This window comes from Alosa pseudoharengus, unplaced genomic scaffold (assembly GCF_046254945.1).
Source record: "Alosa pseudoharengus isolate Yale_2024_CS ecotype anadromous, Long Island Sound unplaced genomic scaffold, YU_APseudo_1.1 YU_APseudo_1.1_scf_23, whole genome shotgun sequence".
NCBI lineage: Eukaryota > Metazoa > Chordata > Actinopteri > Clupeiformes > Clupeidae > Alosa > Alosa pseudoharengus.
In genome coordinates this window covers 14,901,508-14,929,325 of record NW_027468685.1, presented here as the reverse complement: position 1 = coordinate 14,929,325, position 27,818 = coordinate 14,901,508, and the positions used below count along the sequence as shown (strand labels likewise).

The following is a 27,818-nucleotide window of genomic DNA, read 5'->3' as shown; positions in this document are numbered from 1 at the left end:
TTGTCTCTTGTGCATCTTTTGTGCCCAACAAGCTTTATTGGTGGGCTTTCCAAAAGGCAGTGTGTGTTTTTAGTGTTGTCAAAACAAAACAAAACACACACACACACACACACACATACAATAAAACAATATATTAATCATCGGTGTATATGTTTCTTTTTCTCCTGCCCACCCCTCCAAATGTGGTCCTCACAACTCTCTGACAGTGCCAGACCCTCCCACAGACCTCCATGCCATTAACATCACGGACTCCAGGGCCCTGTTGCTGTGGAGACCGGCGCTGGCAGCCATAGACAACTACGTCATTGTGTACGGCTCAGAGAAAGGTGAGAGCCGAGCGCTGGTGGCGGACATCCACAAATCGGAAAACATCTCGAGGGAGCGCTAAGTGTGCCGTCGGACCCTGCTCTGCGTGCCAAGGCTATAACCCCCTCTCTCTTCCTCTCTGCTCTCGTTCACTCCCCCTCCTCTGTCTCTCTCTTTCTCTCTGTCTTTCTCTCTCTCCCCTCTCTCCCACTCTCTCATGGACCTCTGCGATTTGCATCAGTTTGAGGATATGTTGGTTTAGGGGTGATGAATTCTACAAGGTTTCTCTTCTCATTACATGACTGAGTGACACTGAATATACACGTTTCTTGGATTATTTCTTGAAAATCCATCATAATTAATGAACTACTGTAAAACTCCAAATAATAGCCCGGGCTTTTATTTTCCCAAATCGCCAAACTGCACCGGCTAGTATTAGAGACAGGCGTCTATATGAGACAGGCCTTTAATTCCCTTTACACAAAACTTTTCCTCTGCAAAGATGGAAAATATTATTGAATTAATTATTTCAAACACACTGAATGTCTACCTATATGACTAGGCTATCTGATGACAATTACGGATCATCATTCATTTAGTGTTGAGATGTTGTTCATTGAGTGAGATACAGTAAGATCCAAATAGCGGGGATAGCCAGAACAGATGAAACACGTTTTAATTAAACGTAATCTACAAAGAGATCGTATCACACTGAAAGCTCATATTTTGTCACTAGCAAATATATCGGTCCTTTGTCAAATACAGTTGCATTATCAGCCCTGACCAAAACCGTTCAGGAATTATTTATGCAAAAGTGGAACGTGCTTAATGTTTCATTCTCCCTCATTTTCGGCATTAATGAAACAGCATGAGAGAGCATGAACCATTTTGTTTCTCCCGTTTTGTATTTGCCAAATTTGACAACAGTCTACATTCAAATCATAGCCTACTTCCAGGCTCGCGGGAACATATTTTTGACCAGGGGTGCTGAATAACAAAACTAGATGTACCGCATAGCGGTACAAAATATGACCGCCGCTCAGTCCTGCACATCCATTCCGGGAAAATATATCATATTAATGAATTTGTCTCCATCTTCTACTCCATCCCCCACTCTTGAAACTTTTGTGTTGACCAAAATTTCAGGAAGTAGATGACGGGAAAAAATTTGCAAGATTCGCAACGAGATGAACAGCAACTTGATGCAACATTCTAAAACCTTGCAACTGACCAGACATGTGAATGCTTTGCAACGGCTTGTAACAACGTGCAACCTCTAATTCACACTGCTGTAACCTCCTTTCTGTAACGGTTTCGTGTCATTGTGAATCTTTAAACAGACGATCTGACGGGTTTTAGAAGATTAAATACAACCCGAAACTAAAAAACAGACCAGGCCTCTACTGGAGACCGGCCTTTAACCCAAACCTGTAGCCACGCCAGGCGTTTAAAAGAGACAGGCGTCTCTTAGGGACTCGGCGATTATTTGAAGTTTTACGGTAATAATTTTCTCTATAGACATGAAATGACTGATTTATAGTTTTTCTGGATTTATGTATCTAGAGGTCATCCCATAAAGTTTTTAAAAATGGCTTTTGCCTCTTTATACTAACATTTTTATTCATATTGGACACGTTTCAGAACTCCATACACATGCCAAAAACTTTGGACAAAACCAAAAACACTGACGTTGACACTGTTGTTTTCACTCAATACTTGTTGACATGTTAACACACAGACAATGCTTTTCAAATATGCACTGCAATCAGTGTTTAAATCACCAGAGAGGACATTATGCAGTCCTGCTTGTAAAACTGCCCACCACTGCCTGCTGTCCTGGGTGCTTACATGGTCATCCCCGGCAGGCCCTGACGCAATCAGTGTCTAAATCACTTGAGGAAAGATCTTACTGCTCTGCTTGTTAAGCTGCCCAGCTGTTAAAGGCACTGTCAGTTATTTCACTGTTTGCGTTGTCAATCCATGACAGGCCTGAGACTGAAAATCATCTCAAGGGCATACATAAACCAACTATGGTACTCAGAGAGCCCAGACAAAGACCCAAGAACTTCTATTTCACTTCTATATGACTCTCAGGCCTAGTATTTATTCATCCATCTGACAAAGCTTGCCAAAGGAAGAGATTTCACAGTGACTATTATTGACCATTTCAAGAGAGTTCCATTATCAGCATCATAGTTGTTCCCACATGTTATCTTAATGAAGCGGAAGTAGATTGGGAACAAAATAGAACGATCAAGCATTGTTTTTCTTGTTGAAAGGGTCTATTATAAGACTGAGCTGTGTCCCACGGACTGACTCCAATGTTGTTTCATCTCTAATCATCTCTCAGGGCCCGATGTGACCATCTCGGTGTCCGGGAATGCCGCGGCCCAACAGCTGACCGGACTGGATACTTCCACAGACTACAGCGTCACAATCACCAGTCACCTTGGCAACCGCAAGAGCGATGGAGCGACCACTGTCTTTACCACCACCGGGGGTCAGTCAGTCAGTCACACAGCAGACATATAGGCTCAGCATCAGCACCACACAAGATCCATGTTATGGTTATATGTCGTAGAACAGGAAGGAATGGAAAGCCATGCTCAAAATGAAAAGGGGAAGACCACTTTTGTTTTTGTTGGATGGACGTTTTATTTGGTCTGTGTAATAAAACAGACCTGTAAAGATAAGTGGCTGTCCCTGGGTTTTGAGTGTGGGTCTCTGTTCCTTCCTGTTTAAGACGCGTCTTTTAAAGAGCCTACACAACCTATAAAAACACTACCAAAGCACGATTACTAAAATGCCATATATCATAAGCATATTAATCCAATGTGATCATATATTATAGAAGAAGTCCCAGCATTGGGTATTTTGTATCTATTATCATTCTTTTCATTCAGATTGCTTCTCCTACTTGTAGTTCTTTTAGTTAGCTGACACATCAATAAACTACTTTGCTGACGCAGTTATTCTGTCTTGTACTTCACGAAAAAGTCAGCTTCAAGTGCATGGCTGATGATATAAATACCTGATAAAAATGCTACCGTATGTGTTTCTCTGACAGGTTCTGGACGGGTAGGAGATGGACCGAAGGACCTGACAGCCAGTCAGGTCACCCCACGTTCGGCTGTGTTGAAATGGAAACCACCCTCTTCCAAGGCCTCAGGCTACAAGTTACAGTACGCCATAGAGGGCCAGGCCTTTCAAGTGAGTAACGGTATTATCGTTCATTAGTACTTCAGTCAGTGAGTAAATATGACATTGTATGTTGTATGACATTGACATGTACTGTATAAAAAGCATATATTTTGCACTGAGTTTACTGTATTGTACTGATATCGACTCTTACTTAATAAAAAATCTCTTCATGAAACGTGACAAGGAAGAACCTAGCAAACGTTGGAGCACTCTCTGGGCAGCTCTGTGGATTTAGTTCGATGCTGCGAGATATGCCATTTGGCATTGGTGGGGGTCTGCACTCTCCACATGCCCTTCTGGTGTAAATGACGTAATCAGTGAGGTTTTGTGTGCTTTCTGTGTTTCCCCTCTGTAAACAGGATGCGTTTGTGGGCCCAGACCTCAATGATCACAGGTTGGTGCGGTTGAGGCCAGGCGCCAAGTACATAGTGCGGCTACAGGCAGAGATAGGAGGAGTTTACACAGAGGCCATCACCACTGAGTTCACCACAGGTGAGGACCGAACACCAACGCAGTGTGGGAGCGTTAACCTTTGGTCATGCCAGATCGAGGCCATATCTATTTAGATATCAGCTGTCCTGCCTAAAATGGCTTTTTTCTTGTTTTTTTTCTTTTTTCTGAGAAAAAATTATGTTATGCCACCAAGAGTGTTATTCACCATAAAGGAATACAGACATATACTGTACATACACATACATACACACATGTACATACCGGCTATGCATATACATCTGTGACTTACCTACCGTATGCAATCCATATGCAAACATAGGCTACTGTATAAATGTACAGAAAAGTAAAATGAGCTATACTTTCTTGGCCTAGGAGCATGTGGAAAACTGAGGGTTCAGCAAACAGTTATAGTGTGCACATCCCACCTTCTGGCAGGTGCAGGACAAAAGAAAACTATACTCAATTGAAAAAATATAATGTCCGCAACACTGCTTTTGACTCCCAATTATTTAATGCAACGTTTCGACCCTGCTGGTCGAAATTTTGCCTCTTTGCCGTCCATTTGCCTTAAGAAGACCCAGCAGGGTCGAAACGTTGCATTAAATAATTGGGAGTCAAAAGCAGTGTTGCGGACATTATATTTTTTCAATTGAAAACTGAGGGTTCCCATTTGAGTTCCATCCCTGTCTGTTTGTTTCTCTGCTCCTTCCACGTGTCCTCCAGCTCTTTGGGTCTCTGCTTCTCTGTGTCTCTTTCTCCTTTTTATTGTCCTCGTGTTTGGTTGTCAGGAAGTCTCCGGTTCCCGTACCCGACTGATTGTTCCCAGGAGCTTCTGAACGGCGCACACGAGTCCGGCCTGGTCGAAATCTTCCCCAACGGCCCGGACTCCGAGCCAGTCTCTGCTTATTGCGACATGGAGACGGACGGAGGCGGCTGGACGGTAAGAGCCGGTCTGGCTCGATTCACAAGCTCTGGAGTCCCTTCAGTCCCTTCAGTTAATGTTTGCAGTGGCCTCTCTCAGATAATCAGGGAATAAAAAAACAAGTGCAAATGCAAAATGTCATGGCTGTTAAAAAAAGTGATATTTTGCTTATTGCCATATATCAGTTCACACGGCAGTTATATAACCAGTTTGTTAGCAAGGTTATTAAATACAGTCCACTTTGTGAGTGACGGCTGTTTAAGTGTGTGTGTGTGTGTGTGTGTGTGTGTGTGTGTGTGTGTGTGTGTGTGTGTGTGTGTGTGTGTGTGTGTGTGTGTGTGTGTGTGTGTGTGTGCATGTGTGCATGCATTCACAGCTTTTCCAGAGAAGAGTGAATGGCAAGGTGAACTTCTACAGGGGCTGGAAAGACTACCGCAGCGGATTTGGCGACCCGAGTGAAGAGTTCTGGATGGGTATGAGTCATGCGTCACGCTGCGTTTGTTTTTGTTCTGATCTGATCCACTCCACAGGGGGACGCCAGTCCTATTTTAAACAGAAGCCGTTCGGGCTAATGTCATAAAAGCTTAAATGTCAGGGCAGTAATGAAGGATAAAGCTTTAATGATAGCTGTTTTCCACAAAGAGGTTGTCAGCTATGTGCGAGATGAAACAAAGCAGACAGCCCTTGTAGATTGAAAATGTTCAACATATTAAAAGGCTGTCAAACAAATTTGTAAAGCTAATCACGCTTTTGTGTCCTGCACCGTTTTTGTTTGGGTCTTACTGCCAACACAGCCACACTCTCAGATAGTTTGAATTCAGTGAAACACATTAGTCATATGTCACAGTATTCAAGTAATTAATGACTCTAGTGACCTCTAGTTGACAAGAGAGTAAAGACAGAGCCATTTGAACACTCTCCTCTCTCTGTTGGATAGAGTAACTCTCACGCTCTTTCTCTCTCTATATCTATCTTACTCTTTCCCTGTCTATCTCTCACTTCTCAGGTAATGATCTACTTCATAACATGACCAAAATGAAACCGATGAGCTTGCGGGTAGACATGCGTGCCGAGGGCGAGTCCGTCTTTGCCAAATACTCATCATTCTCCATTGGCCAAGGGAAGACATACACACTCAGGGTGTCTGGTTACACTGGCAATGCAGGTGGGTCTTGATTAGGCTTTGCTTTCCACTCATTAAACTTGAAATTAACTTTCACTGTCAAAACATAAACGTTTAAAAGTATTTCCCAATATTATTTTACAGCTTGTCATTACCTTTGAAGGGTTTTTTTTCTGGACCTGAAAAATCTAAAGAAATGTACAAACCCTCTATATAAAATATCCAAGTCCCCTAGAATTCATAGAATTATAGAATTACACATCTTGACATTTTAGCATTTGATTCAGAAAACCAGATCTTTCTATTTTAATAGTCTAAATTCTCATAAACTTTTAACACCACCATTTTGTTCCCTCTCCTGTGAATTCATGTCTCCCCTTTTCTTCACTGCATCCACACACTTGTCTTCCATTCTCCTGAAAGGTGACTCTATGACGTACCACAATGGCCGTGTGTTCTCCACCCGAGACCGAGACCTCTCCGACATCCGTGTCTGCGCCATATCCTACAGAGGAGGCTGGTGGTACAGGAACTGCCATGAAGCCAACCTCAATGGCCTCTACGGCACAATCAAAAATCACCAGGTAAGGAGGGGGCTTATCTAGAGGGGGAAGAGAAATAAACACACACACACACACACACACACACACACATATGTGCGCAAACACACACACACACTCACTCACTGTGCGCAAACGCACGCAAATGCACTCTTACACATATGCACACACACACATACTCATACAAACACACGCCATAAAGATCAGTTAAAGGTTCAGAAGTAATGAAGCCTGACTGAGAATATATACTTAACTCATCAATAGATAGTGACCAGAAGTGGACTTGTTTTTGACTGGATCTACTCTGTCCACTTCATATCAGAGCTTACATCCTTCCCAATTCAGCCTCAATCTATGTGGAAATAAGTTGAGACTTTATTCCTGAAGAAACCAGTCACTAGCGGGCTGCAATTTGGCCTGTGATATCTTATTGACGCAGGGCAGAGTCTGACCCTTGTGCTTCTCTTTCTTAGGGTGTGATCTGGACGACATGGAAGGGCAAAGAATACTCCATCCCCTTCGTCGAGATGAAAATGCGTCCAACCTCCTTCAGACCTCCTTCTCAGGGTTAAGAACAGGACAGAGAGACAAACCAGAGACAACTCTATGACAAAAAACACAGCTTGCATATGCTACACACAGACACACACACACACACACACACACACACGCACACGCACACGCACGCACGCACACACACACACACACACACACACACACAGATACATCCATATAAACACAAAGAGACAAGGCAATTATTACTCTTTTAAACACAAGATACAGAAAATGTATTTTACTACTATAGTTTATGATACAGTTTCTACACTTCTCTAGGGAGGTTGAAACCTCTGGTCAAATTGTAGTCACATTCACCACCACTGACAGTATACACATGGTTTTCCCTGACGATGATGGAAATATTTACTATGCTATGTGAGTTTTTTTTTTTTTTTGGTGGACGTGTTTGAAGTTGACTGGTGCTTTATTTTTTTCTTCTGAGTTCACGCTTTGTACTGAGTTGAGGTGCCTGAGCTCTTTCTTTTGTCTGTATCCTGAGAAATATTATTATAAAAAAATAAGAAAATAGACATGGTCTGAAATGTGGAGAGTTTTGTTGCCTTAATCCTCCAATTCGGGGAAAGCCTATGTGGTGGATTAGCTTTTTATTTTTGCTGATATCTAAGCAAGGGAAAGAAAGATCATTCAGACACAAAAACAAGTTGAACATCTTAAATTGCCTTTCGGCGATGCAAGGAAAAATTTCTCTTTATTTTTATTTTCATGAATGTATTTGAAACAGTCTTGTTTTTATGGGCTTTTTGTTTACCCTGTGTAAATAAATTCCACTATATGTAGTAATCTCTATGATTACTGGTTGAATTTTCTAGTGTTCGTTCATTTATTTGTTGCTCCCAACATAACACTCTCTAGGGGACCACTATTTTATCAAAACCAGAAATCTATCATCATTCTATCAAATGTGCATGCAAGAGGAGTGTGTTGATATTTTTAGATGCGATGTGGGATATGACCAAGACTCCAGTGGGCAGTAACTCCTTGTATTACTATTACCATCCAGCATTACGGGACTTACATCCATACACACACTCACTGAAGTTCAAAGTGAAGGAGACCACACACACACATACATACACATATCAAATGAGAGATTTTTTTTTTTTTTTAAGTCACAGACTCCATACACTTAAAGACTTTAATTTAAACACATCATCATTATCATCACCATCATCATCATCCTCATGCTAACCACAGTACGTTACAAAAAAATACTGACAAGAGTTTACTGTACCTGCTCTGGCTAAATTCCTAAGAATGCATGCAGTGTTTGTATTCTCCAGAACAACAGAGGGAGAGAGGAGGGTTGTGAGAACCTCAGGTCTATTGGTTGTGGCAGGAACACACTGATTCAGTTTACTGAGAAAAGAGAAAGAGATCAGTTAAACGTATTACTTGTATATCCATCGCATTTAAGGGGTATAAGGATGCAAAACATCTAACATTTGTTCTTTTTTAAAGTCAGTATGTTGATATTGTGTTTTGTATTTACTATGGATTTTCTATTTTATTTTATTACATACTGTAAGCTCATGTAGTATTTTCAGACTCAAATTGAAAAATAAAGCAATGATTTTTTTTGTGTTGGAAAATGTTCTTTCTTCTATACTTTTTTTTATTACAAATTCATAGAGAGGGAAAGTTATCTCCATGAGTTAATGTCCTTTCCATTTTCTATGTGTAAGTTGTGGCTTGGTTCTCTAGACACCTTGTAAATCAGTGGCAAGCAACCCAGCATTATTCACAAAGACACTACTGTTCACATGTAGCCTACTGTTCATCTCAAAAACCCACCACAGACTCTTGTGTTCTTTCTTTAAGTTCCCCTAAAGACCTTTATCCTTCAGACAAACTCTTACAAATCTCTGACTGAGCACTCCTACCGTCTGCTAGAACTCTTATTCAGTACCATATCCTGTTGCTACAGTCCCTCAGTGGTGAGAATTTAGGACTGAGTCCCATAGACCATAGATCTGCACTCCATTGCATTTCTATTACTGGGATGTTATAGCTAATGGAAATACTAGACTCATTACGGGTTCTCAGATAGGGACAAAGGACCATAAGCATACTAGGGATCATAGATTTGAAAGATCTGGGTGAGCCTATAAGGCATTTGGATCTGTCAGGGGTTGCAGATTACTTACCTCATATTTACTAAGAGAATGGGAATTGCTCTTACGACTTCATATCAACAGCAGTTACAAAGTGGGACCACGGCCAGTGTAGGAAAGTATTTTGATTGCTTCCACAACACATTATTTAGGGCACGCACCAGATTATGACAAAGTAGTTCGCACTGGGACTACAGATGTCACAATATATACGTATATATATATATATATATATATATATATATATATATATATATATATATATATATATATATATATATATATATATATATATATATATATATATATATATATATATATATAAAACACGTGTGAGAGGTCTTATGGCTTTCTCCTATTCTCCTAAGGCGATACCTTGGGCTACCCCTAGTGGGCTTAGGCAGAACAGTCAGCGAAAAAAACATCTTTGTCTACAGACTACTGTAAAAAGTCTAGTCAAAATCTTTGTGGTGATACCTGTCATACCAGCGACAGACAAACCAGCCTATATAACTACAATTAATGTTTAGCCCATATGTGGAAATAACAAGGCAATGCAAGGGTCGCGCATTGCGGTGCGTGTCTTTGCACTGTAGCCTATACAATATCGGATTGTAGGCGTGTTTTGACAAGATGCGCTAGGCTGCTGTTTAATATTGTAGCCTATCCTGCATTTGTAAAACACTGACTGGTTCCATTGGTCAGTGTAACCTGTTGTATCCTACAGCTACATTCTTATTTTATTAACCCGTTCTTTCATTTAAAGAGTTAACCATAGGCTACCCGACCTCAAATGACCAAAAGTAGGCTACCCTATATGAAATGACACTATCTCTTTGTGACTTCGATATCACACTTCCTGTATAAATTTGATTCGTGCGACGTATTGTGTGAAAACAGAAAGTGAAAGAGATCACGTCTCAAACATGCTATTATGCTGACACATTCTGGTCATTCACATATCTATCAAAACGATAAAGAAGACTTTAAAACACAGAGAGTCCGCAGTAGCCTATAGGCCTACTATCACTTTCATATAGGCTACTGTAGCATCCGTCTCAAAATATTTAAGCTGAAGTTGAAATTTTGGTTGGTATTTGAACGATGCTGAACACAACGCGGCCTTGTGTTCCACCAAGAAGTGGCTTTTCCTTTGAGAATACACGCCGGTGAGTGAACGTATAAATCGTTAAACTGATTATATTCTAGAGGATTTCTATGTGTTTTCCCTTGTTGTAGCCTAATTTGTATTTCATGCATTATAAATTAATGACTGAATAAAATGTTATGCAGAAATGCTGTGTTGGAACAGAACTTGGCTGAGCAGGGCTTCAGCGCTCCAAAGGCACGAAAAACAGGTACCACTATTGCAGGACTCGTTTTCAAGGTAGCCTATACACACTTACATTGTTATTATTACTCTCTTGATTATATAGAGATAAATAATAGGTAGACTTATTCGATCTTTCTTTCTCACATTTTATACCTTAGGATGGGGTAATCCTGGGAGCAGACACAAGAGCAACAGATGATATGGTCGTGGCTGATAAGAACTGTATGAAGATACACTACATTGCTGAGAAGATTTAGTAAGTGATGATGAGACCCTTTGTGTATCCGAGGTTGTTTCTACTGCAGTGAAAGATATAAGAACACATTTCCACCTCCAACACAACTAGGTTAGGTTATACACTTCTTGAGCACAAATCTCATAGGAACTATTTAGATGAATCATCAGCAATTTTTCTACAAAACATCTTTATTCAAACAGAACAATGTTGTTGGCAGGCTTGGAATTTCACCATTCTGGGGGCAAGGCCACTTGGCCTTCAGTTGGGCATATTTGGTGGAGGGCACAAAGGCCACATAGGCTATAAAAAATAGCCTATTGTGGCCTATATAAGTTGTATAGCCTATTCACTGCAGTAGACCTGCATCACTGTATGAAACATTACAAAAACATGAAACATGACATATTATATAGAACTGCAAATCATCTGAACATCTAATATTTACAGATATCTAGGCTATATTTAACATTTATTTTATATTTGGCCTGTTATGAAATAATGTATTGAACAAGCACAGTTCAGCTTTAAGAAACTCAATTAGCCTAGATGCATGCTTAGCATTTTGTGATCTACTTTCACAAACTCTTAGCTGTCCTCTGATTTACCGATATATAGGCGATATTTGTAACATTTATTTTGTATTTGGCCCGTTATGAAATTATGTGGAACAATTTAAACACACTGTAAAACTTAAAGCCCAAATTTGGAGACATCCATGTCGAAATGTACTGCAAATTCAAAAGTGGATTACTCTGGAACGGCTAACTGTACAGGGGACTGCTTTACACCTTTATGTTCGGTAAGGTCTGCTGTTTATTCTGATATATGGTTTGTCATGTGTTAAACGAAAGGTTCGTGAAGTATTGCACCGAGAGGAATGGGTAGGGAGATTGACGAAAACCTTCAGTAGAATTTATGATTAAATTTAATTATATTATTTACGTTTCTCGCGAACCGTTCACCACAGCAATTCGCGGCTAACATCGTTTAAAAGCTGAGAAAAAGCTCTTTCATGTGATACGTGTGATGTCTGTGTGATGAGTAGGCTTCGTGAGTAGTTCAACTGAGAAGAATAGGTGCATTTAGACGCACTTTCTTTCTTGCGCTGTCACTTAATCACTGCGTAAAAGAAATTAATTTGCGCTGTGAATGCTAAGATTATTTTGACAGGCCATAGGCTAAATAAAATTCGCTATTAGTAGGATGCAAAGCAGAATATTGAAAGAAGGGCACCAAGGGCACCGTGGCCTGTAAACCTCTGATTTTCAAAGGGACATCACGGCCAACAAGGGGCAAAAACGTGGCCGCCGTGAAATTCCTACCCTGGTTGTTGGTTTTAAAACTTTTACCCAAACTAAGCTTCAGCACAGAAAAAGCTGTGTTGTAGGCTAGGAGACCGCAAAGCTGATGAAATGCAGCTTCTTATATTTGCAGTAGATTATCAATTTGCTTCCATGGGGGTTAATCCCATGACCAAGTGCTGGCAGAGCCTTAATTGACCAATTGAACAATTGAACTACAGGAGAAATAACTCTTTCAGCATGGGGAGTAAAATTACAGATCTTTTATTTTAAAATTAAAAAATCGCAATTTTACACACACACAGAGAGAGAGAGAGAAAGAGAGAAACCGGCAAACACACACACATATACTCACACAGACACACACACACTCACACAGAAACCGGCAAACTCATAGACAGAATAAAATCCCAGCATTTAAATCATTATGTTGGAGGATACGATTTGGCTGTACCTTGTATGAAACTGTGATGTAAATCCGACCAGTACTTTTTTAAGTTGAATGAGCAGAGAAGGAGGAACTCAATTAGAATACCCTCTGCCCCCTAGCATACTTAGTTTGCTGTAATTATAGTTACATCATAATGATTTACATATTTTTTGTTTGAAGATAAAAATCTGATATTTGTCTGTGTGTACACAGCTGCTGTGGGGCTGGAGTAGCAGCGGATGCAGATATCACCACGCAGATGATGTCATCCAATGTGGAGCTTCATACTCTGACCACAGGACGTCCTCCCATGGTTGCCATGGTGACTCGGCAACTCAAACAGATGCTGTTCAGGTGGGAGATTCGAACCAGATGACCGGCAGCTAACAATGATGCTGTTTCAGAATCATGTTGATGATTTGTTATGTTATGATGTTTTAAATAAACATAAACATGGTAACAAACAAGAAATAAATCATAGTAGTAATTATCTTGTATATTTGAAAGATTGTGTATATTTTCCTCCAGACTCATCTTTTTCATTCAACTATGTGGTACGATGTGGGCCAATGTATTTTTTACATTACGGCGGTATGGTCTAAATTTTAATGCTGCCGCTGGTGTCAATGTTGTGTTGTCCTCTATTGCAGCCTGTGTCAACTCTATCTGGACTCTGTGACTTGCTTCTCTATTGCAGGTATCAGGGTCAGATTGGTTCCTCGCTGATTGTTGGAGGTGTGGACGTTACAGGTGCTCACCTCTACAGTGTCTACCCACATGGATCATATGACAAGCTGCCCTTCCTCACCATGGGTAGGACCCCTCAACCCCGTTTCTATCGCAACACCCAGTGTGTCTGCTTATCTTAGTCCAGTCTGCACTGTGAAATTTTGCCCTCCTGTAGACAGCACAAATGGGTAGAGTGCAGATGTATGATTTTTCTGTATGTAGGATAAATTATCATAGATATGATTAAAGTGTAATTATACTGTACTTTGCTGATAGTAAAGAAAAATCTTGCACAATTGTGTAGTCTTGTAGTGTTAAGTATGCAATCGTGGGTCATGGAGAGACTGTGTAGACTAAAGGACCTTGCACACTGCTCCAACAAACGTCAACGAACTCCAACATACATACTGTAGATATTATAGACTTCTGAATGTGAAGATTGTTGGATGGAACATTTTCACTGTAAATATTTCAGATAAAATAACTCAAGATGAAGATAAGATTTGGTTGAAAGTGTGCAAAGAGGGACTGGTTCTCTGAGAGATTGTGTCCTGTATCATTCTGTTTAAGGCTCAGGGGCTGCAGCGGCCGTCTCCGTGTTTGAGGATCGCTACAAGGCAAACTTGGAGGTAAGCGCAGTTTGTCACATGTCGTTATTGAGAAGAAATCAGCACCCCATCTAGTCCTCACCCATCATCTCTCTCCTCCTTCTCCTCACACCTGCTGTGTACTCAGCTGGAAGAGGCGAAGACTCTGGTGAGGGACGCCATAGCAGCGGGGATCTTCTGTGACCTGGGCTCTGGCAGTAACGTGGACCTGTGCGTGATAACAGAAAAAGGAGTGCAGTACCTGCGCGGGTTTGATCAGCCAACGCAGAAGGGGAAGAGGTGAGTAATACCACAGGCATTGCAAGAGGATTTTGGTAATACTGCAGTACCTGACAGTCATACAGACAAACTGAATTGTAGTTTTCTGAAATTCTGTTTTCTTATTTTTTTCCATTTTCTGGTACAGCTTTCTTTTCCTTTAAAAGTTAAAGGCATTGTTTCTCTGCCTTGTCTTCTCTTCTTTTTCCTTCATTCTTTTCATTACTTTCTGTCCTTTGCCATTTGTTCCCTTCTCTTATTTCTCTCTCTTCTCCATCACCCGTCTCTTTTTGATTTGCTATTCCTTACTGATGGAAGCAGTAGTGTTTGGTGTTAGGGGAATTAGTACTGTTTGCAAATAACCTGGGAGAAGTAAATGCTTACATTGAAATATATGAGAAAGCAAAGCAGACACATTCAAGTTCATATTACAAAGAACACCTATTGATGTATAATATATATGTTTTGCTTACAGGGAAGGTAATTACAGATACAAGCCTGGGACTACAGCTGTTCTGTCCAAAACTGTGACTCCAATCCCACTCGATGTTGTTGATGAGGCAGTCCAGTTGATGGAGACTCAGTGAAGCATGCAATGCGCTTTACATACAGGAAAAAATACAAATAATGCCAAGATATTCATTTGTGGACATTTGACATCACAATTCATTTTGAAATAAAGTTATGCCATTTCACATCACTGTCCTGTGTTGTTATATAGACAGAAAATTATATTGATAGAGTGCAATACAAGACTTAATAAAATGTGCACCTGTTTCAGCTCTTAGCCTACTAATCACAGTGTGTCATGCAGATAGTTACTAGGCTATTCTGTATTTGGGGTCATCAGACAATTGTCTAACAATGCAGCCTTATTAATGTCTGCAGTAAAATATAAAAAAAATATTGTTATTGCTGTTGTTATATAGTTCTTACTGTTGCTTATAGTTCATATAGTTCAAATTAAATAGTGAGTATAGCCTAGCACTATTATTTCAGTGTCATAACTAAACTAGTTATATCAGGTTCCTCAAAAGCCAACTCAGCTGGCGTATTTTGAAGTTTCACCTCCTGCATAAGCATTACTCAAGGAAAAATGAAGACTTTGTTTGCGCTTTGACTCAAGCAGCTTGAAATGCGATCAGACTACATCACTTTTTCTTAGTCGAGCTCTACTGGCTCTACTTTCACTTCTGTAGTATGCGTCTTCATAGCGCAGGTTGGAATGTCCCCACGGTGTGAAGGCCGAAGGCATTGTCCTAAATTGGCATCCGTATTTGTCGGTATGAGGAACAGCTACTGTCTGGACGAGCAAAGTTTCTATCGCTAGCGAGATGCGGGTGGTGATGATCCCCGAAACATACTGTAGGATGAGGAAGTAAATGTTTGTAGAGAGCAGTCTTTCATACAAGGATTTATTGCACATGTAGAATGCAACCGAGAATTTGTGCTCTTGGCTCTTGCAATCTGTTCATTTCGAAGGTGAAGTTGTGACCCATTCAAGTCTACCTAGCTTCAATGCGACAATTCGCAGAAGAGGAGACCTCTCATGGGCATAAATACACCGGGTAACGAGACGTAATTATTTTTCTCAACAGATTAGACTCTTCCGGATTGTCATCAATGACGAGTTAACATATCGTAATTCTGTTGATTTAGAATAATTATGGTATAATGACCTTATAGGTGGCTGCATCTTCTTGACTTTGCGGACATGCTAGCCATCCTGCCAATCAAATATTTAGCCAGAGACTGTGAATATTATAAAACCTGGGAGTTTTTCCGATAATGATAAAGGTTGCACATTGCGATAACGTGCATTTTGTTATGTTTAGGCGGTATCAACTGAGCCCAGGTTGTGTTATCTATCGTTAAGAGATATGGCTGAGCTGCGGTGTAGAAAAGTTGTTGGTGAGAAAGAACATCCAAACGGTGAAGTTGACTCGCAGCACACAAACTCAGGTAACCTTACTTTAATTGTACGCCTACACTACACCCACAATCTGTAGGGTAGGCTACTTTTTAAACTGTGTAGTTGCTACATATGAGCACTGATAATGTCAGCAAACTAAAATGTTTCCTCCTTAGTTTGTTGTTAAAAAGAATAATTGATAAAATAATTTGACAGACTATATCATCATTCATTCAGTTTGAAGAAAACAAACTTGCCCCATCCCTACACTCTCACAATCAGTCTCACACAGCACATAATGACATGGTTATGTTGTAGAAATGTACTGTTATCACTCTTGGTCATAGATTCTTGCCCCGAGGATGAGTCGGGAAACGAACAAACGACCAGTCCAGACCCAGTGTCAGATACAGTTCCAAAATCGGTCTCAGTTCCAGAATCAGATACAGTTCCAGAATCAGACACCATTCTGGAAGATAATGTCATCTCCTCCCCCGATGGCACTGAGGAGGAGAATGAGAAGCAGGAGAGGGAGACCACCTCCCCTACCAAGAGACCCAGCAGCAGATGTGAGTTGAAGGCCTCACATCCTCAGATGCAACTCATGATAAAGTTATGGACACTGCAGAGTCCTTAAGCTCTTTTCTTCAGCATTCAAGTAATACGTTTTGTGTTTTATTTGAAGACTGTAATGACTCAAAGTCCCACTTTGATCTTTCCATCTTTCATTTCTCTCTCTCTCTCTTTCTTTCTTTCTCATTCCTTCTCAAACACACACGCATACTCACACCCACATACACTTTTTCTCTTTAGCTGTCATTCTTCAGCGGCTGGTGAAGGTATTCTTTGGTTGCCTGGCAGCTGTGACCTGTGGTATGATGTACGCTGTGTACCTCTCCACCTACCATGAGAGAAAATTCTGGTTCTCCACCCGGCAGGTAGGTGGCGCACATCTAAATACACTAGACACACACCGCACTCACAACGGATGTGTTAAGGTGCCAGATAAACTAACAGCAGTGTAATCAATAATAACTTTCTGCACACTTAGATTAATGCAAGCCTCTTTGTATTGAGAAGAAAGCCAAGCTTCCGGTCAGAAGACCTTTATCAGGGCAATACCTGTTGGTGGCCCACATACCACACTGGCTCTGTCTGAGAGAGAATCAGTTCAGTATTGCTCTATTTTAAAATGTAAAGCTAATTTTGGGAATATGTGTCCTCTGGTTTCTTTCTTTGCCAGGAGGTGGAGCGAGAACTGACGTTCCAGGGTGGCAGTGCAATGTACTATTACTACTACAAACACATGCTCTCGGCTCCCTCCTTTGAGAAAGGTGAGGAGTCTTTGCTACTTATATTTGGTCAAAAATTCTGCCAAAATGCATCAGGCTTATGAACGTCAGTTTTAGAAACATCATTATTTAGAGACTGACTTGTTTTGGCGTGAGTAATATATTGTTGTCACGCATGGCTGCAACAATGTATTGATTAATCGTGACAATCGTACATTAGTTGTCATTTATCAAATTAATCTGCAACTATTTTGGTAATCGGTGTCAAATTTTCAGGAAAATACCTAAAAATGATCTTATAGCAGTTTATTAAACTTATATTTTCAACTTAAATTAATCCTCTGTCAGTAAACAAAATATATTTGGTGTATGGACAATACAAGGATTTTGAGGACATGTATTAATATATAGATATAATTATCAATATGTTAGGAAATTTTATTATCAAGGAACAGAGGAAATAACCGTCAGATCAATCGACTAGAAAAATAAATGTTATTTGCAGCCCTATTGTCATGTGATGTCACCTTTTGGATTTTTTTTCTCCTTTCTGGCAGGTGTATATGACCTGCTGCGGGACAACAGGACAGTGTCTGGTCAGACCATCAACGCTGTAGAGCAGCTTTCCCTCTACCCAGAGCTCATCACCAGCCTACTCTACAAACTCACTGGGAGTCAGGTCAGTGCAGTGTCTGGACAGCATGGCGTCTGTAATGTATGTGTGTTTGCACTAATTGGTAGCTGTGGGCATCCGTAGTTCATGTCTGTATTGCGGGGTTCTGAAGATGCTGAGTAAAAGTCAAGCCTGCATTATAAAGTTGTCCTCTTGATTTCATGAAACATAACAGCGTCATGTTCTTATACCCTTAACAAGCTGATGACTTGGTAGGCAAGTCGTTAGTGATGCCGAGGTCAGAAGTGACATTTGTAGGAAACTGGCACTTGAATTTGAGTGCCACTTAAGATGGCAGCTACTTCAAAATTCATAAAGATAATAATGAGTTGATGAGTTAATGTCATACATTTATATGGTACTAGTAAAGTCTTTTTTTTGTTTTAAAAAATACAAGCAACTAAGTGACACATACATACAGATGTGCAGTGCAGTCAGTTAACAGTTAGTATTTCTGGTGCATACAAGCTGGCACGTCTTATCTGGTCCTATCTGGCTCTTGCCAGGATGTGGTGGAACACATCCTTTTATTGCTACACTGTAGATCGTGTGTGATGTGAAAGGAAGGAGTTCACTTAGGCATGTCTACATTTTTGTTGTAATATGTTTAATATGCATTGTTTTTAGTAATTTAATTTTGTACAGTAGAAGTCTCAGCTAATTATATTTATGTGATGCTGTAAATGCAAAACTAGTCTTTAAAGCAGTCCTTTAGTTTCAAAGACTGGTCATGTTTGTTTATTTATCATTTGTGTAATGTGATGTGTATTTATGATGTTTAAATTAGCTTTGACATTATGAATTCTATGTATGCTTTCCATTAAGACATTTATTTAAGAGATGTTTTTTTGCTGATTACAGTATGTTACAGTATGTTTTCCTCCACAGACCTGACACCAAACAATGCTGGTATTTTGAATATGTGACACTAACAGTGTTAGATATTTGCATGGAATTTACTGTGCGTGTCTACATATATATCTATATATCGCTATATCTTCTCACCGTGAGTGTGTGCTTGCTTTTCTGTTCCCAGGATGTGATTGAGCCAGTGTACTTCTACATCGGGGTGGTGTTCGGGCTGCAGGCGGTGTACGTCACGGCCCTGTTCATCTCCAGCTGGGTCATGAGTGGCACCTGGGTGGCCGGCATGCTGGCCGTGGCCTGGTACATCATCAACAGGTCAGCAGGAGGACAATGGGATTGGAACACACACTGGGCTGCGTTTCCCAAAACCATAGTTGCTAACCTGTTAGCAACTTAGTTGGTTGGCAATGGGAAATTGCATTGCAACCAACAAAGTTGCTAACTTAGTTTTTGGGAAACGCACCCTTGATCAGTAGGCAGAGAAGAGAAAGAGGATTAGGAAAATGTGTAATGGTTAGGGAAAGTCGTATTCTCTTTCTCTTAATTTACTTTTGAAGTGTTCTCTATTCATAAACACTATACATGTGTGGATAAATCAAATAGAGACACGTAAAAAAAAAACTGTGCAAATATGCTTTTCGGAAGGCTTTAAAAACATTTTTGGGAAGTGAAAAAAGGACATCAGGTGAGCAGGGAGTGTAAAGAGACTCAAGCCCAAGCTTAAAGAGACAGTGACAGAAAGTTTTCCCTTTTCTGACTCTTGAGTGTTCCCGTTTGCTTTTCCCACAGACCGGACACCACTAAGGTGGACTACGCCATCCCTTTGAGAGAGAACTGGGCACTACCGTACTTCTCCTGCCAGGTGGCCGCTCTCACCGGCTTCCTCAGCAACAACATCAGCTCCGCCGCAGAGGTACTGTACCAACACCACAACCCGAGCTATATTTATGCATTTACAGTAGCAGGTGTTTTTAACCAAACCTACTTACAAAATAGCATACAGTCAAGTCAGTGTGCTGTTGTTGTACTAAGACGTGTGTGCGTGTGCGTGTGCGTGTGCGTGTGCGTGCGCTGCAGATGTTCTGTTATCTCCTGATGAGTGTGACGACCTTCACGTTTCTGGCGGTGTGGGAACAGAGCCACTACGTGCTGTTTGTGCAGGGCCTTGCTCTCTTCCTGCTAGACTGCTTTGACCTTGTGCAGCCACGCAAGGTACCCTCCTGCAACAGCCTACACACACACACACACTGCCTTCCAGGGTCACAAATATCATAAATGTCCCAAATATCTGTGTGTTCATGTTCAGATGGCAGACATCCATAAGGTGTACCTGAGCTCCCTGCTGCTGGCCTACCTGCTGCAGCACCAGAAGAGTGACCTCCTCAGCTGCCCACTGCTCAGCCTGCTCATAGCAACCCTGCTGGCCAGGTACTTCCAGGTAAGAGCAGCTTTAGCTAGATCTATAAACCCTTTCAACAATAAAAACAAAAACAATGCTTGAACATTCTATTTGGTTCCCAATCTACTTCCTCTGCATTAAGATAACATATGGAATGTTAAAACGGAAGCCTTGTGGGGCCAACTATGATGCTGATAATGGAACTCTCTTGAAAGGGTCTATATCTCTTTATTATACGGCTCTTCACAATGCAAGTAGAATGCTCCATTGACTTGAATGGGATTTCCGAAAGTTCTAGCGGTCATTATTTCTTGGGAAAGGACCTCTGAAAACAAGAATGACCGCTTTCAATGGCAACGGAGTTTGCGCTTGGAACTTCATTCAAAAGTGAAAGCAGACGGTTGATCAGCTGTGTTCTAAAGAATGTTTGATTCAAGTTCAGCGTGTGTTGCGAACTATTTGTTTCTCAGCAAAAGCCACGACGAAACGGTAACAAATAAGTGTAAAGAGACATATCATGGAGTTTATTTTTTCGTTTTGGCAAGTAGCCGTATAATAAGCGGGATAATGTATAGAACGCCGGTCATTATGAGAAAATAAGTCCCTTCAGGGCGAAACAAGATCCCTCCGCTGGCGTGTCGGGGTCCGGTTCGCCCTGTCGGTACTTATTTTCCCCATAATGACCGGCGTTCTATACATTATCCCTTACCTATTTCATCTCTATTTCTCACCCTCTCTCTCTCTCTCCTACACACACACACACACACACACACACTCACGCAATCTCACTCACTACTTCCTTGTAATGTCAGCAGTTGGTCACACACATACACACACACACACTTTCAGAGTACTGTTAATGCACTGTTTTGCATTGACAAACCTTTTTGCTGTGTTGCAATGTAAGCTTGTGCCATTCATTGTTACACAAATTACATATATAAAGAATGCTGTCAAAGACCTATAAAGTATAATTGAATTGTTTTGCATTAATGCATAGTGTTTATAATTCCCCAAACGTAGCCTATTAGAGTTCAGGCGTCTGTTTCTACCCTTAATCTCTCCTGTTGGTTCGCAGAAGAACATGAAGAAGGGCCCCCTGGTAGCTCGTGTGCTCAAGATCCTTCTCCACTTCTACCTGGTATTCACCACAGCCATCACCTTCAGCTACGTGGTGAAGGTAGAAGCATTATCCAGTGCTGTGCTGAGGCCACAAAGAGAGATCTCTGCTCCATAATCCTTACAAACCGCCACTTGTATTTTATGTAAAAAGTTCATATTTTGCACAGTAATGCTGTAGTGTCTGTGTATGATATGTATATTGTGAGAATCGCCAAATGGAGACAAATTGCTTTTATGAGTCAGTGTACTTGGCCAATAAAAGTGTATTCTGATAATGTGATTTGTTATATTTTTTCTTAGAAAATTCTTCATGTTAATGAGGATGACTTCGCACTGAAGTTCCTGCAGGTGAAGTTTGGACTCAACTCAACAATGTAAGTATAGTCAGGAATGCAATGGCAACATCGCAGTCACTTGCCATTAAGGAATCATTACACACAAATTATTTCTTAATCCGCATGGGAGGAAGATCTTATGCGTTTTCACTATCTCTGGTAATTGCATTCAAATTGGTGATTATACAGCAATTGTATGGTAATTGTATGTTAATCATAAAGGATGACAACATGGAATGCTTGTCTGATTTTGATTTTATACAGATTTGTGCATGGGGAGGACATATTCTTGACATTTCTTTGTATAACTTATGAGGATAGAATCATCAGCGAAATGGAAATCATGTGTAGGCATTTTTGAATGTTCAGCTTCTTTTTGCCACCTGAAAGGCAGTTTTACTGAGTTTTTTGCAACTGCTTACACCATCAAATTCACTCCCAACTCCTTCCAGAGATTTCATCACCAATATGCTGCTGTGTCAGGACGCTTTCCTGTCCCCCACCCAGGACCTCTTCCTGCGTCTGACCCATGCCTCCGTGCTCCCCTTCTACCTGCTGGTGCTGCTGGTGTGCCTGCTCTCCACCCTCCACACCATCTACAGGAGACTCAGGTCAGATAGCCACACACCACAACAAACCACAACACAACACAACACACCTTCTACAGGAGGCTTAGGTCAGATGAGTTTACAATACCACATCACACCATAACACACCACACTCCACCCTCCACACCATCTACAGGAGATTCAGGACAGATAACCACCAGTGTGTTAGGGAAAGCAATGCACATCAGCCTTGGGAATATTTACATTAATATAATTTTTTTCCCCCTATTTATTGCAGTGGTGAGCCGATGAATCTGAATCTGCGTCTTGAAGATGGACGGATCGGGGAGCAGCCTGAGGTCACCTATCACGTCTTTCACACTTTGCTCTTCGGGGCACTCGCCATGGTTTTCGAAGGGTATGTTCAACAACGCAAACATTCGCCTGTTTGTGTCTCTATCCTCTAAATATAAAAGTACAAAGTATGATGTGTGAAAGTGTGATGCTGCATTACCCAATGGCACACACAGATGCACAGACACCTTGATTGGGTTTGTTACTTCAAGACCTCTTTCTGACCCTGTGTGTGTCCCTGCAGGTTGAAGTACCTTTGGACACCTTATGTGTGCATGTTCGCAGCGTTCGGGGTGTGTTCCCCTGAGCTGTGGATGACCATCTTTAAGTGGCTTAGGCTCAAATCTGTCCACCCTGTGGTGCTGGTAAGTGCTCTGGACTTTTCAGCTGGACAGGGGTCATAGGAAATAATGCTGGTACAATGCATGCCTTACCTGTAGTGTCGGGTAGTTTCTCAGCACTGCTAGAAAGACACCAATGACTGGAGCCAAAGTGTATGGGCGTTTGCGCGTGCGCGTGTGTGGTAGATGTGTTAACCTGTAATGCAAATCACTTTGGATAAAAGCATCTGTTGAACAACTAACGTCTAATGAACAAACGGCTGGTTTGTTTCAGCTGTCACAGAATAAGGTAAGGAGGATCGAGTTGAGAGTGAGGATTCTGAGGATCTGAATATTTAATCTGGTTTATAAAGCTATTTGTAACACTGTATTCACTGTGGTCTGGACATCTACCACCGGGTTTCATTTGGGTGCCATTACGTTTTAAACGATTCAGGGACTGCTACTCCTTGTAGATCACTTGAGAGATTGGCCGTAATTATGGCCACCGTGTTAACGGTGTAAATGGATGCTGTGTGGCCGCATGATGCTAGGGAACAAAGCTTTCTCTCTTTTGGTTAAACAGCTTGAAGCCTCAATCTGTATCATTTCATTTTGTTTGGGCTGATCTTGACATTGTTTTTTTTTTGTCCATCTGTAGGCTTTGATTCTGAGCACAGCTGTTCCTACCATCATTGGCTTCAGTCTGTGGAGAGAGGTGAGCACAAGACACATGTCTAATAAAATATGTTCCCCTTTTTAATTCTTCGAAAATGAACACTTTTCAGGATGTACTTATAAAAATAGTTCACAGTAATAAAATACCTTTAACACCTTAAACATGCATTATCATGAAAATGGATATAAATAGAAATCTGTCCAACACCAGAGACGTGTAATAAAAAAATAAAAAAGGTGAGATTTTGGATGTGATGTTTTGATATATTCTCAATAATGAGAGGCTACTCGGTCTCGCCACTGTTCTAGTATTTTCCACGGGTCCTGTCAGAACTCTCTGAGCTGCAGGAATTCTATGACCCAGACACAGTGGAACTCATGAACTGGATCAAGTAAGTTTGTGTCTCGTCTACTTGTGAAGATTTATTAGTAGCCAGAACAGTAACTAGAAAGGGTTTTTTTAGAGAGTGTACTCTGTAAAAAAACTGGAAATATATAAATTGATTGGAACTTAAATATGAGAGGAGAGAAATATGATATGAAATATGAGAACAATGAAGACAGCATGTACCATATAGAAGCACAAATATCACAATCTCTTCCTCTCTCTGCCATCCTCCCTGTCTCTCTCTCTATCTCTCTTTCTTTTCCCTCCCTCCTTCTCTCAGATCCCAGGTCCCCACCGCTGCAGTGTTTGCGGGCAGCCCTCAGCTCTTGGGGATGGTCAAGTGTTCTGGCTTAACTGTGACCAGTCTACCTCTCTACACAGACATCAGCCTGCTGAGGAGGAGTGAGAGTGTGAGTCACCAGTCATTATCAGCAGGCCATCAGGCTTTTAAATAGAAGTACTGTAGTAGTCTACTCCTTCTCAAAGATTTACAGCCTCTAATGGTGGTGAGCTTCTAGATTTTAGATGTTTAATTTAATTTGCTTAATGCAGGCTTAACAACTCCAAACTTTTTACTGTTAATTTTAACTTTTGTATTCTGTAAGTCGTTTTGGACAAAAGCATCTGCTAAGTTCCATGACCATAACCATGACCATAAGATACATACATCGGGTGCACACTGCAATGTTTGCACCTGATGACTTCTGAGAACATTCGGAAATTAGCTTGCTCACACACTGCGTTATGATTATGACTCATACCATGCAGATGTATCAGGTATGCACCATAATGTTACACCCGGCTAACACAGAGAAACTCTTGGAAATTACAGTAGCTCAAATTGATGTGTTTTGCAACCTGCAGATATATAAAATGTGCTAAGGCTAGCACCAGCTAACAGCCTGGAATGAGCTTGAAGTGCTGACTCCAATGTGTGTGTTTGTCTGCAGACATATCAGGTGTACGCCATGAGGTCCGCAGAAGACGTCTACAAGCTGCTGATGGCTAACAAGAGCAGCTACGTCATCATCGAAGAGTCGCTGTGCAACGAGATGAGCCCCATCAAGGGCTGCCGCATCAAGGACCTGCTGGACTACTCCAACGGCCATGTAAGTCACAAATACACTACTCCAGTTTGCTTATGTTTTACAGACATTTGGCAAATGCTTTTATCGAAAGTCACTTACAGTTAAGGAACAGTAGTCAAGCTTCAAGAACTTTTGAAATCTTTCATGAAAAAGTGCAAAAACACTTATTCTAGTCAATCTGAATTGGTAAAGAGAGCAGACAGAACAAGTGCATACTAAGTGTGAGAATGTTTGGCATGGTAAGTGAAATTACACTTACTGTACCATTGTAATCACAACCACCTTTATACTGTGCACTGACTTGTGAACATGCACTGATATACCTACAAAAGAACAAATAAGAGGGCATGCTGTTATACTGAATATCTGCATGGTTGTGATTTGGGTGTAGGCTCAAAGCTGCAGTTTGTATCATTGCTCTTTGTTATTTCTTTATTCTCTTGCAAACTCTCATGGACTTCTTTCATTGCCAGGTTGTTTATGACAAAGGTGAGATGTATGCCTTCTCCAAACATGGGCGCTTTTGTCACGAGATCAAAATGAACTACTCTCCCTACACCAACTACTTCACGCGTGTCTTCTGGAACCGATCGTACCACGTCTACAAGGTCAACTCCGTCATCTCTTTTCAGTACTGACCACTGATGTGTGCTTCAGTCTCGTCCATCTCCCTCCCTCTCATCTCGGCAAGTCCTCTGTCTCAACTAGTAACCTCGGAAACAAGAGGTGGACAGATGACCGTGTTGACTCTTTGGGGAGAGAGAGCACAGTCACAGTCAATGTCAATGTTATGCTTCTGATCAGGTCAAAAGAGGAAGGAATCTATGTTTGTCACACGAGTAGAATGACACGCAGAGGAGCTACAATTGTTTAGTGGTGAAGTTGAATAGTGTTAAGGATGGAGGGGGAAAAATTGGCATTGAGTGGTATTGTGGAAATGCCACTCTATAAGTGTCTTGTGGGGTGTTGTGTGAAAAATGGTTGTGTGTGTCTGTGGCTGTGTGTGTGTGTCTGTGTGGAGGAAGGTTCTATCGTCTCGAAATCTGTTTAGTTTTTATAGAGATTTTTCTTCCCTCATCTATTCTTATATGATGTGTGTGTGTTTATTTTTTTTTATTATTATTATTTCTGTTTCTGATTTTTGTTGCTTTTTGTTTTGTTTTTTTGTATGTGTGCAGAATTGTACACTAGTGGTAAGGGTCTCCATCCAAGAGTTTACCACCCTTAGTAGTGTGCCCGATTTCCCTGGGTGCTGTTACCCGTGATCCTCCAATGATTTGTGAGTGAGCCTTAAACGAGATATGACTTTCTCATGTTACATTTGTTAAGCATAGTTTGTATTAGTGTTCTTGTGTGCCTGATTGTGCATCTCTCTGTTTCTCTTTCTGTGTGTGTGTGTGTGCGTGTGTGTATGTGTCTGTGTGTGTGTGTCTGTGTGTACGCGCGCTCGCACGTGTCTGTCTGTCTGTCTGTCTTTGGTCTCTCTCACTTTGACCCTCGGTGAGTTAGCTGGGGTCTAAGTGAAATGGAGGGGAAATCCCTCTCATATTGCCTATTGAGTAGCACAGACTGGTTCTGAGGCTACAGTCTCGCTGATGACCATGCCTAATGATTATTACTATGCCTTTCGATGTGTTGGGGAGAATTTTTAAGTACATTACAATGCACAAAGCTATGCTCACATGCGGTATGGACTAGGGGGGACAAAATCACACCCCCTCTTAATTAATTGGTTAACAATTTCCCAAAGTATATACAAACTTAAGTCTGTAATTCATTAGACAGTTGTATTTTATTGGTTTTGAATAGTCTGTTTCTGTATGCGTATCAAGGGAGTAAAGGCTTTAACTGCAGATATGTATATGTATGCCATGCTTGTAAAACCAAGGGTACTGTAATTGAACAGTTTAAGTACTGGAATGATGTAGTTTCTGTATGTTGACCTTCCTGCAGCTCAGTCCCTATCTTATTTAATTAGAGCCCCTACTGAAAATGGGGGGGGGGGGGGGTCTGGGAAGATAACTTAAGGTCATATATGTTATAGAAAAAGGAAATAGCAGCCATGTTATTGGTCAGTTAGTACACCCATATGTCTCCATTTGTCTGTATACCCTGCTCAAAGCACTCTCTGGTGAGTAGGCAACCTTCTATGTTAATTTGGAAAGCTGCATTAGCTGTTTGTTTAGCGCTTGGTTAAATTACCTGTAGGAGTTTATAACAGTTTAAGCTGTTATAAATCTTTTGTATCACAAGTTCGGGTTTTAAAGTCTAAAATGTTGCAGTATGTCAGGGAAAGCTGTTCTTTCGTACATGGTTTCTGTGCTCTTTTATGGTTTTGAATTGAAGAAGATGCTGTGATGAGGAATGAGGGGGAAATGCAGTTGATACAGTGTTGCTGCTAGAAAACTCTGAAATGATATGCCATGGCCTTTATTCATCCTAAATGTGTCATAATGTTTATAAAACAAGTAGAGTCTAGTCTGTTCAGTGAAGACATGCAAATTAAAACTTGGACGTCCATTTCTCAGTACTGGACAGTAAATAAATAAAGTATATTTGTCATTTTCTGTGACCCTGCTGTGTTTCCCAGGGGCTTTGTTAAAATTGTTACTGGAATGATGAATGAGGGAAGGGGAAATTGTGAGAATCATACACATGATAACACAATAAAGCAACATCAAGTCCAACAT

The 27,818-nt window shown here is 40.9% G+C and overlaps 3 protein-coding genes across 5 annotated transcripts in view; all 3 read left to right on the top strand.

Moving 5' to 3' along the window:
• The window catches only part of LOC143140685 (tenascin-like), a 37,320-nt gene extending 28,614 nt beyond the window's left edge, over positions 1-8,706 (top strand). The window contains exons 9-17 of the mRNA XM_076301730.1: positions 207-326; positions 2,657-2,806; positions 3,374-3,516; positions 3,867-3,999; positions 4,749-4,900; positions 5,259-5,355; positions 5,889-6,047; positions 6,429-6,589; positions 7,039-8,706. Of these exons, the coding sequence (XP_076157845.1) occupies positions 207-326; positions 2,657-2,806; positions 3,374-3,516; positions 3,867-3,999; positions 4,749-4,900; positions 5,259-5,355; positions 5,889-6,047; positions 6,429-6,589; positions 7,039-7,137 (1,214 nt within the window). The 3' untranslated portion in view covers positions 7,138-8,706. The remainder of the gene's footprint in view (positions 1-206; positions 327-2,656; positions 2,807-3,373; positions 3,517-3,866; positions 4,000-4,748; positions 4,901-5,258; positions 5,356-5,888; positions 6,048-6,428; positions 6,590-7,038) is intronic.
• A 1,445-nt stretch (positions 8,707-10,151) lies between these two features.
• Positions 10,152-14,847, top strand: psmb10 (proteasome 20S subunit beta 10). Its single transcript, XM_076301753.1, has 8 exons — positions 10,152-10,424; positions 10,549-10,642; positions 10,747-10,844; positions 12,771-12,911; positions 13,255-13,370; positions 13,857-13,915; positions 14,022-14,173; positions 14,628-14,847. The coding sequence occupies exons 1-8, from the start codon at positions 10,360-10,362 to the stop codon at positions 14,737-14,739; spliced, it is 837 nt and encodes a 278-aa protein (XP_076157868.1). The 5' UTR covers positions 10,152-10,359; the 3' UTR covers positions 14,740-14,847.
• Positions 14,848-15,365: 518 nt separating this feature from the next.
• Positions 15,366-27,815, top strand: LOC143140689 (putative C-mannosyltransferase DPY19L4). 3 transcript variants are annotated; one of them, XM_076301735.1, is made up of 20 exons: positions 15,366-15,720; positions 16,029-16,114; positions 16,412-16,633; positions 16,878-17,002; positions 17,308-17,398; positions 17,914-18,035; positions 19,066-19,211; positions 19,686-19,809; positions 19,974-20,108; positions 20,203-20,334; positions 21,377-21,475; positions 21,718-21,791; positions 22,205-22,363; positions 22,599-22,718; positions 22,899-23,019; positions 23,636-23,692; positions 23,962-24,044; positions 24,321-24,450; positions 24,991-25,149; positions 25,602-27,815. In XM_076301735.1, the coding sequence occupies exons 1-20, from the start codon at positions 15,671-15,673 to the stop codon at positions 25,764-25,766; spliced, it is 2,400 nt and encodes a 799-aa protein (XP_076157850.1). In that variant the 5' UTR covers positions 15,366-15,670; the 3' UTR covers positions 25,767-27,815. The 3 variants fall into 3 exon arrangements, with proteins under 3 accessions (XP_076157850.1, XP_076157849.1, XP_076157851.1); XM_076301734.1 differs by having other exon boundaries at positions 15,370-15,720; positions 21,374-21,475; XM_076301736.1 differs by having other exon boundaries at positions 15,395-15,720; positions 15,988-16,114; positions 21,374-21,475.
• Positions 27,816-27,818: the final 3 nt, after the last annotated feature.

Excerpts from the sequence above, each read along its gene's own strand:
- psmb10 (XM_076301753.1), top strand. The coding sequence starts at position 10,360 with ATGCTGAACACAACGCGGCCTTGTGTTCCACCAAGAAGTGGCTTTTCC. Across the intron at positions 10,643-10,746 it reads TTGCAGGACTCGTTTTCAAG|GATGGGGTAATCCTGGGAGC; the intron begins GTAGCCTATACA and ends TTTATACCTTAG. Across the intron at positions 10,845-12,770 it reads TACATTGCTGAGAAGATTTA|CTGCTGTGGGGCTGGAGTAG; the intron begins GTAAGTGATGAT and ends GTGTGTACACAG.
- LOC143140689 (XM_076301734.1), top strand. The coding sequence starts at position 15,671 with ATGCGACAATTCGCAGAAGAGGAGACCTCTCATGGGCATAAATACACC. Across the intron at positions 22,719-22,898 it reads CTCGCCATGGTTTTCGAAGG|GTTGAAGTACCTTTGGACAC; the intron begins GTATGTTCAACA and ends GTGTCCCTGCAG. Across the intron at positions 24,451-24,990 it reads TGCTGAGGAGGAGTGAGAGT|ACATATCAGGTGTACGCCAT; the intron begins GTGAGTCACCAG and ends GTTTGTCTGCAG.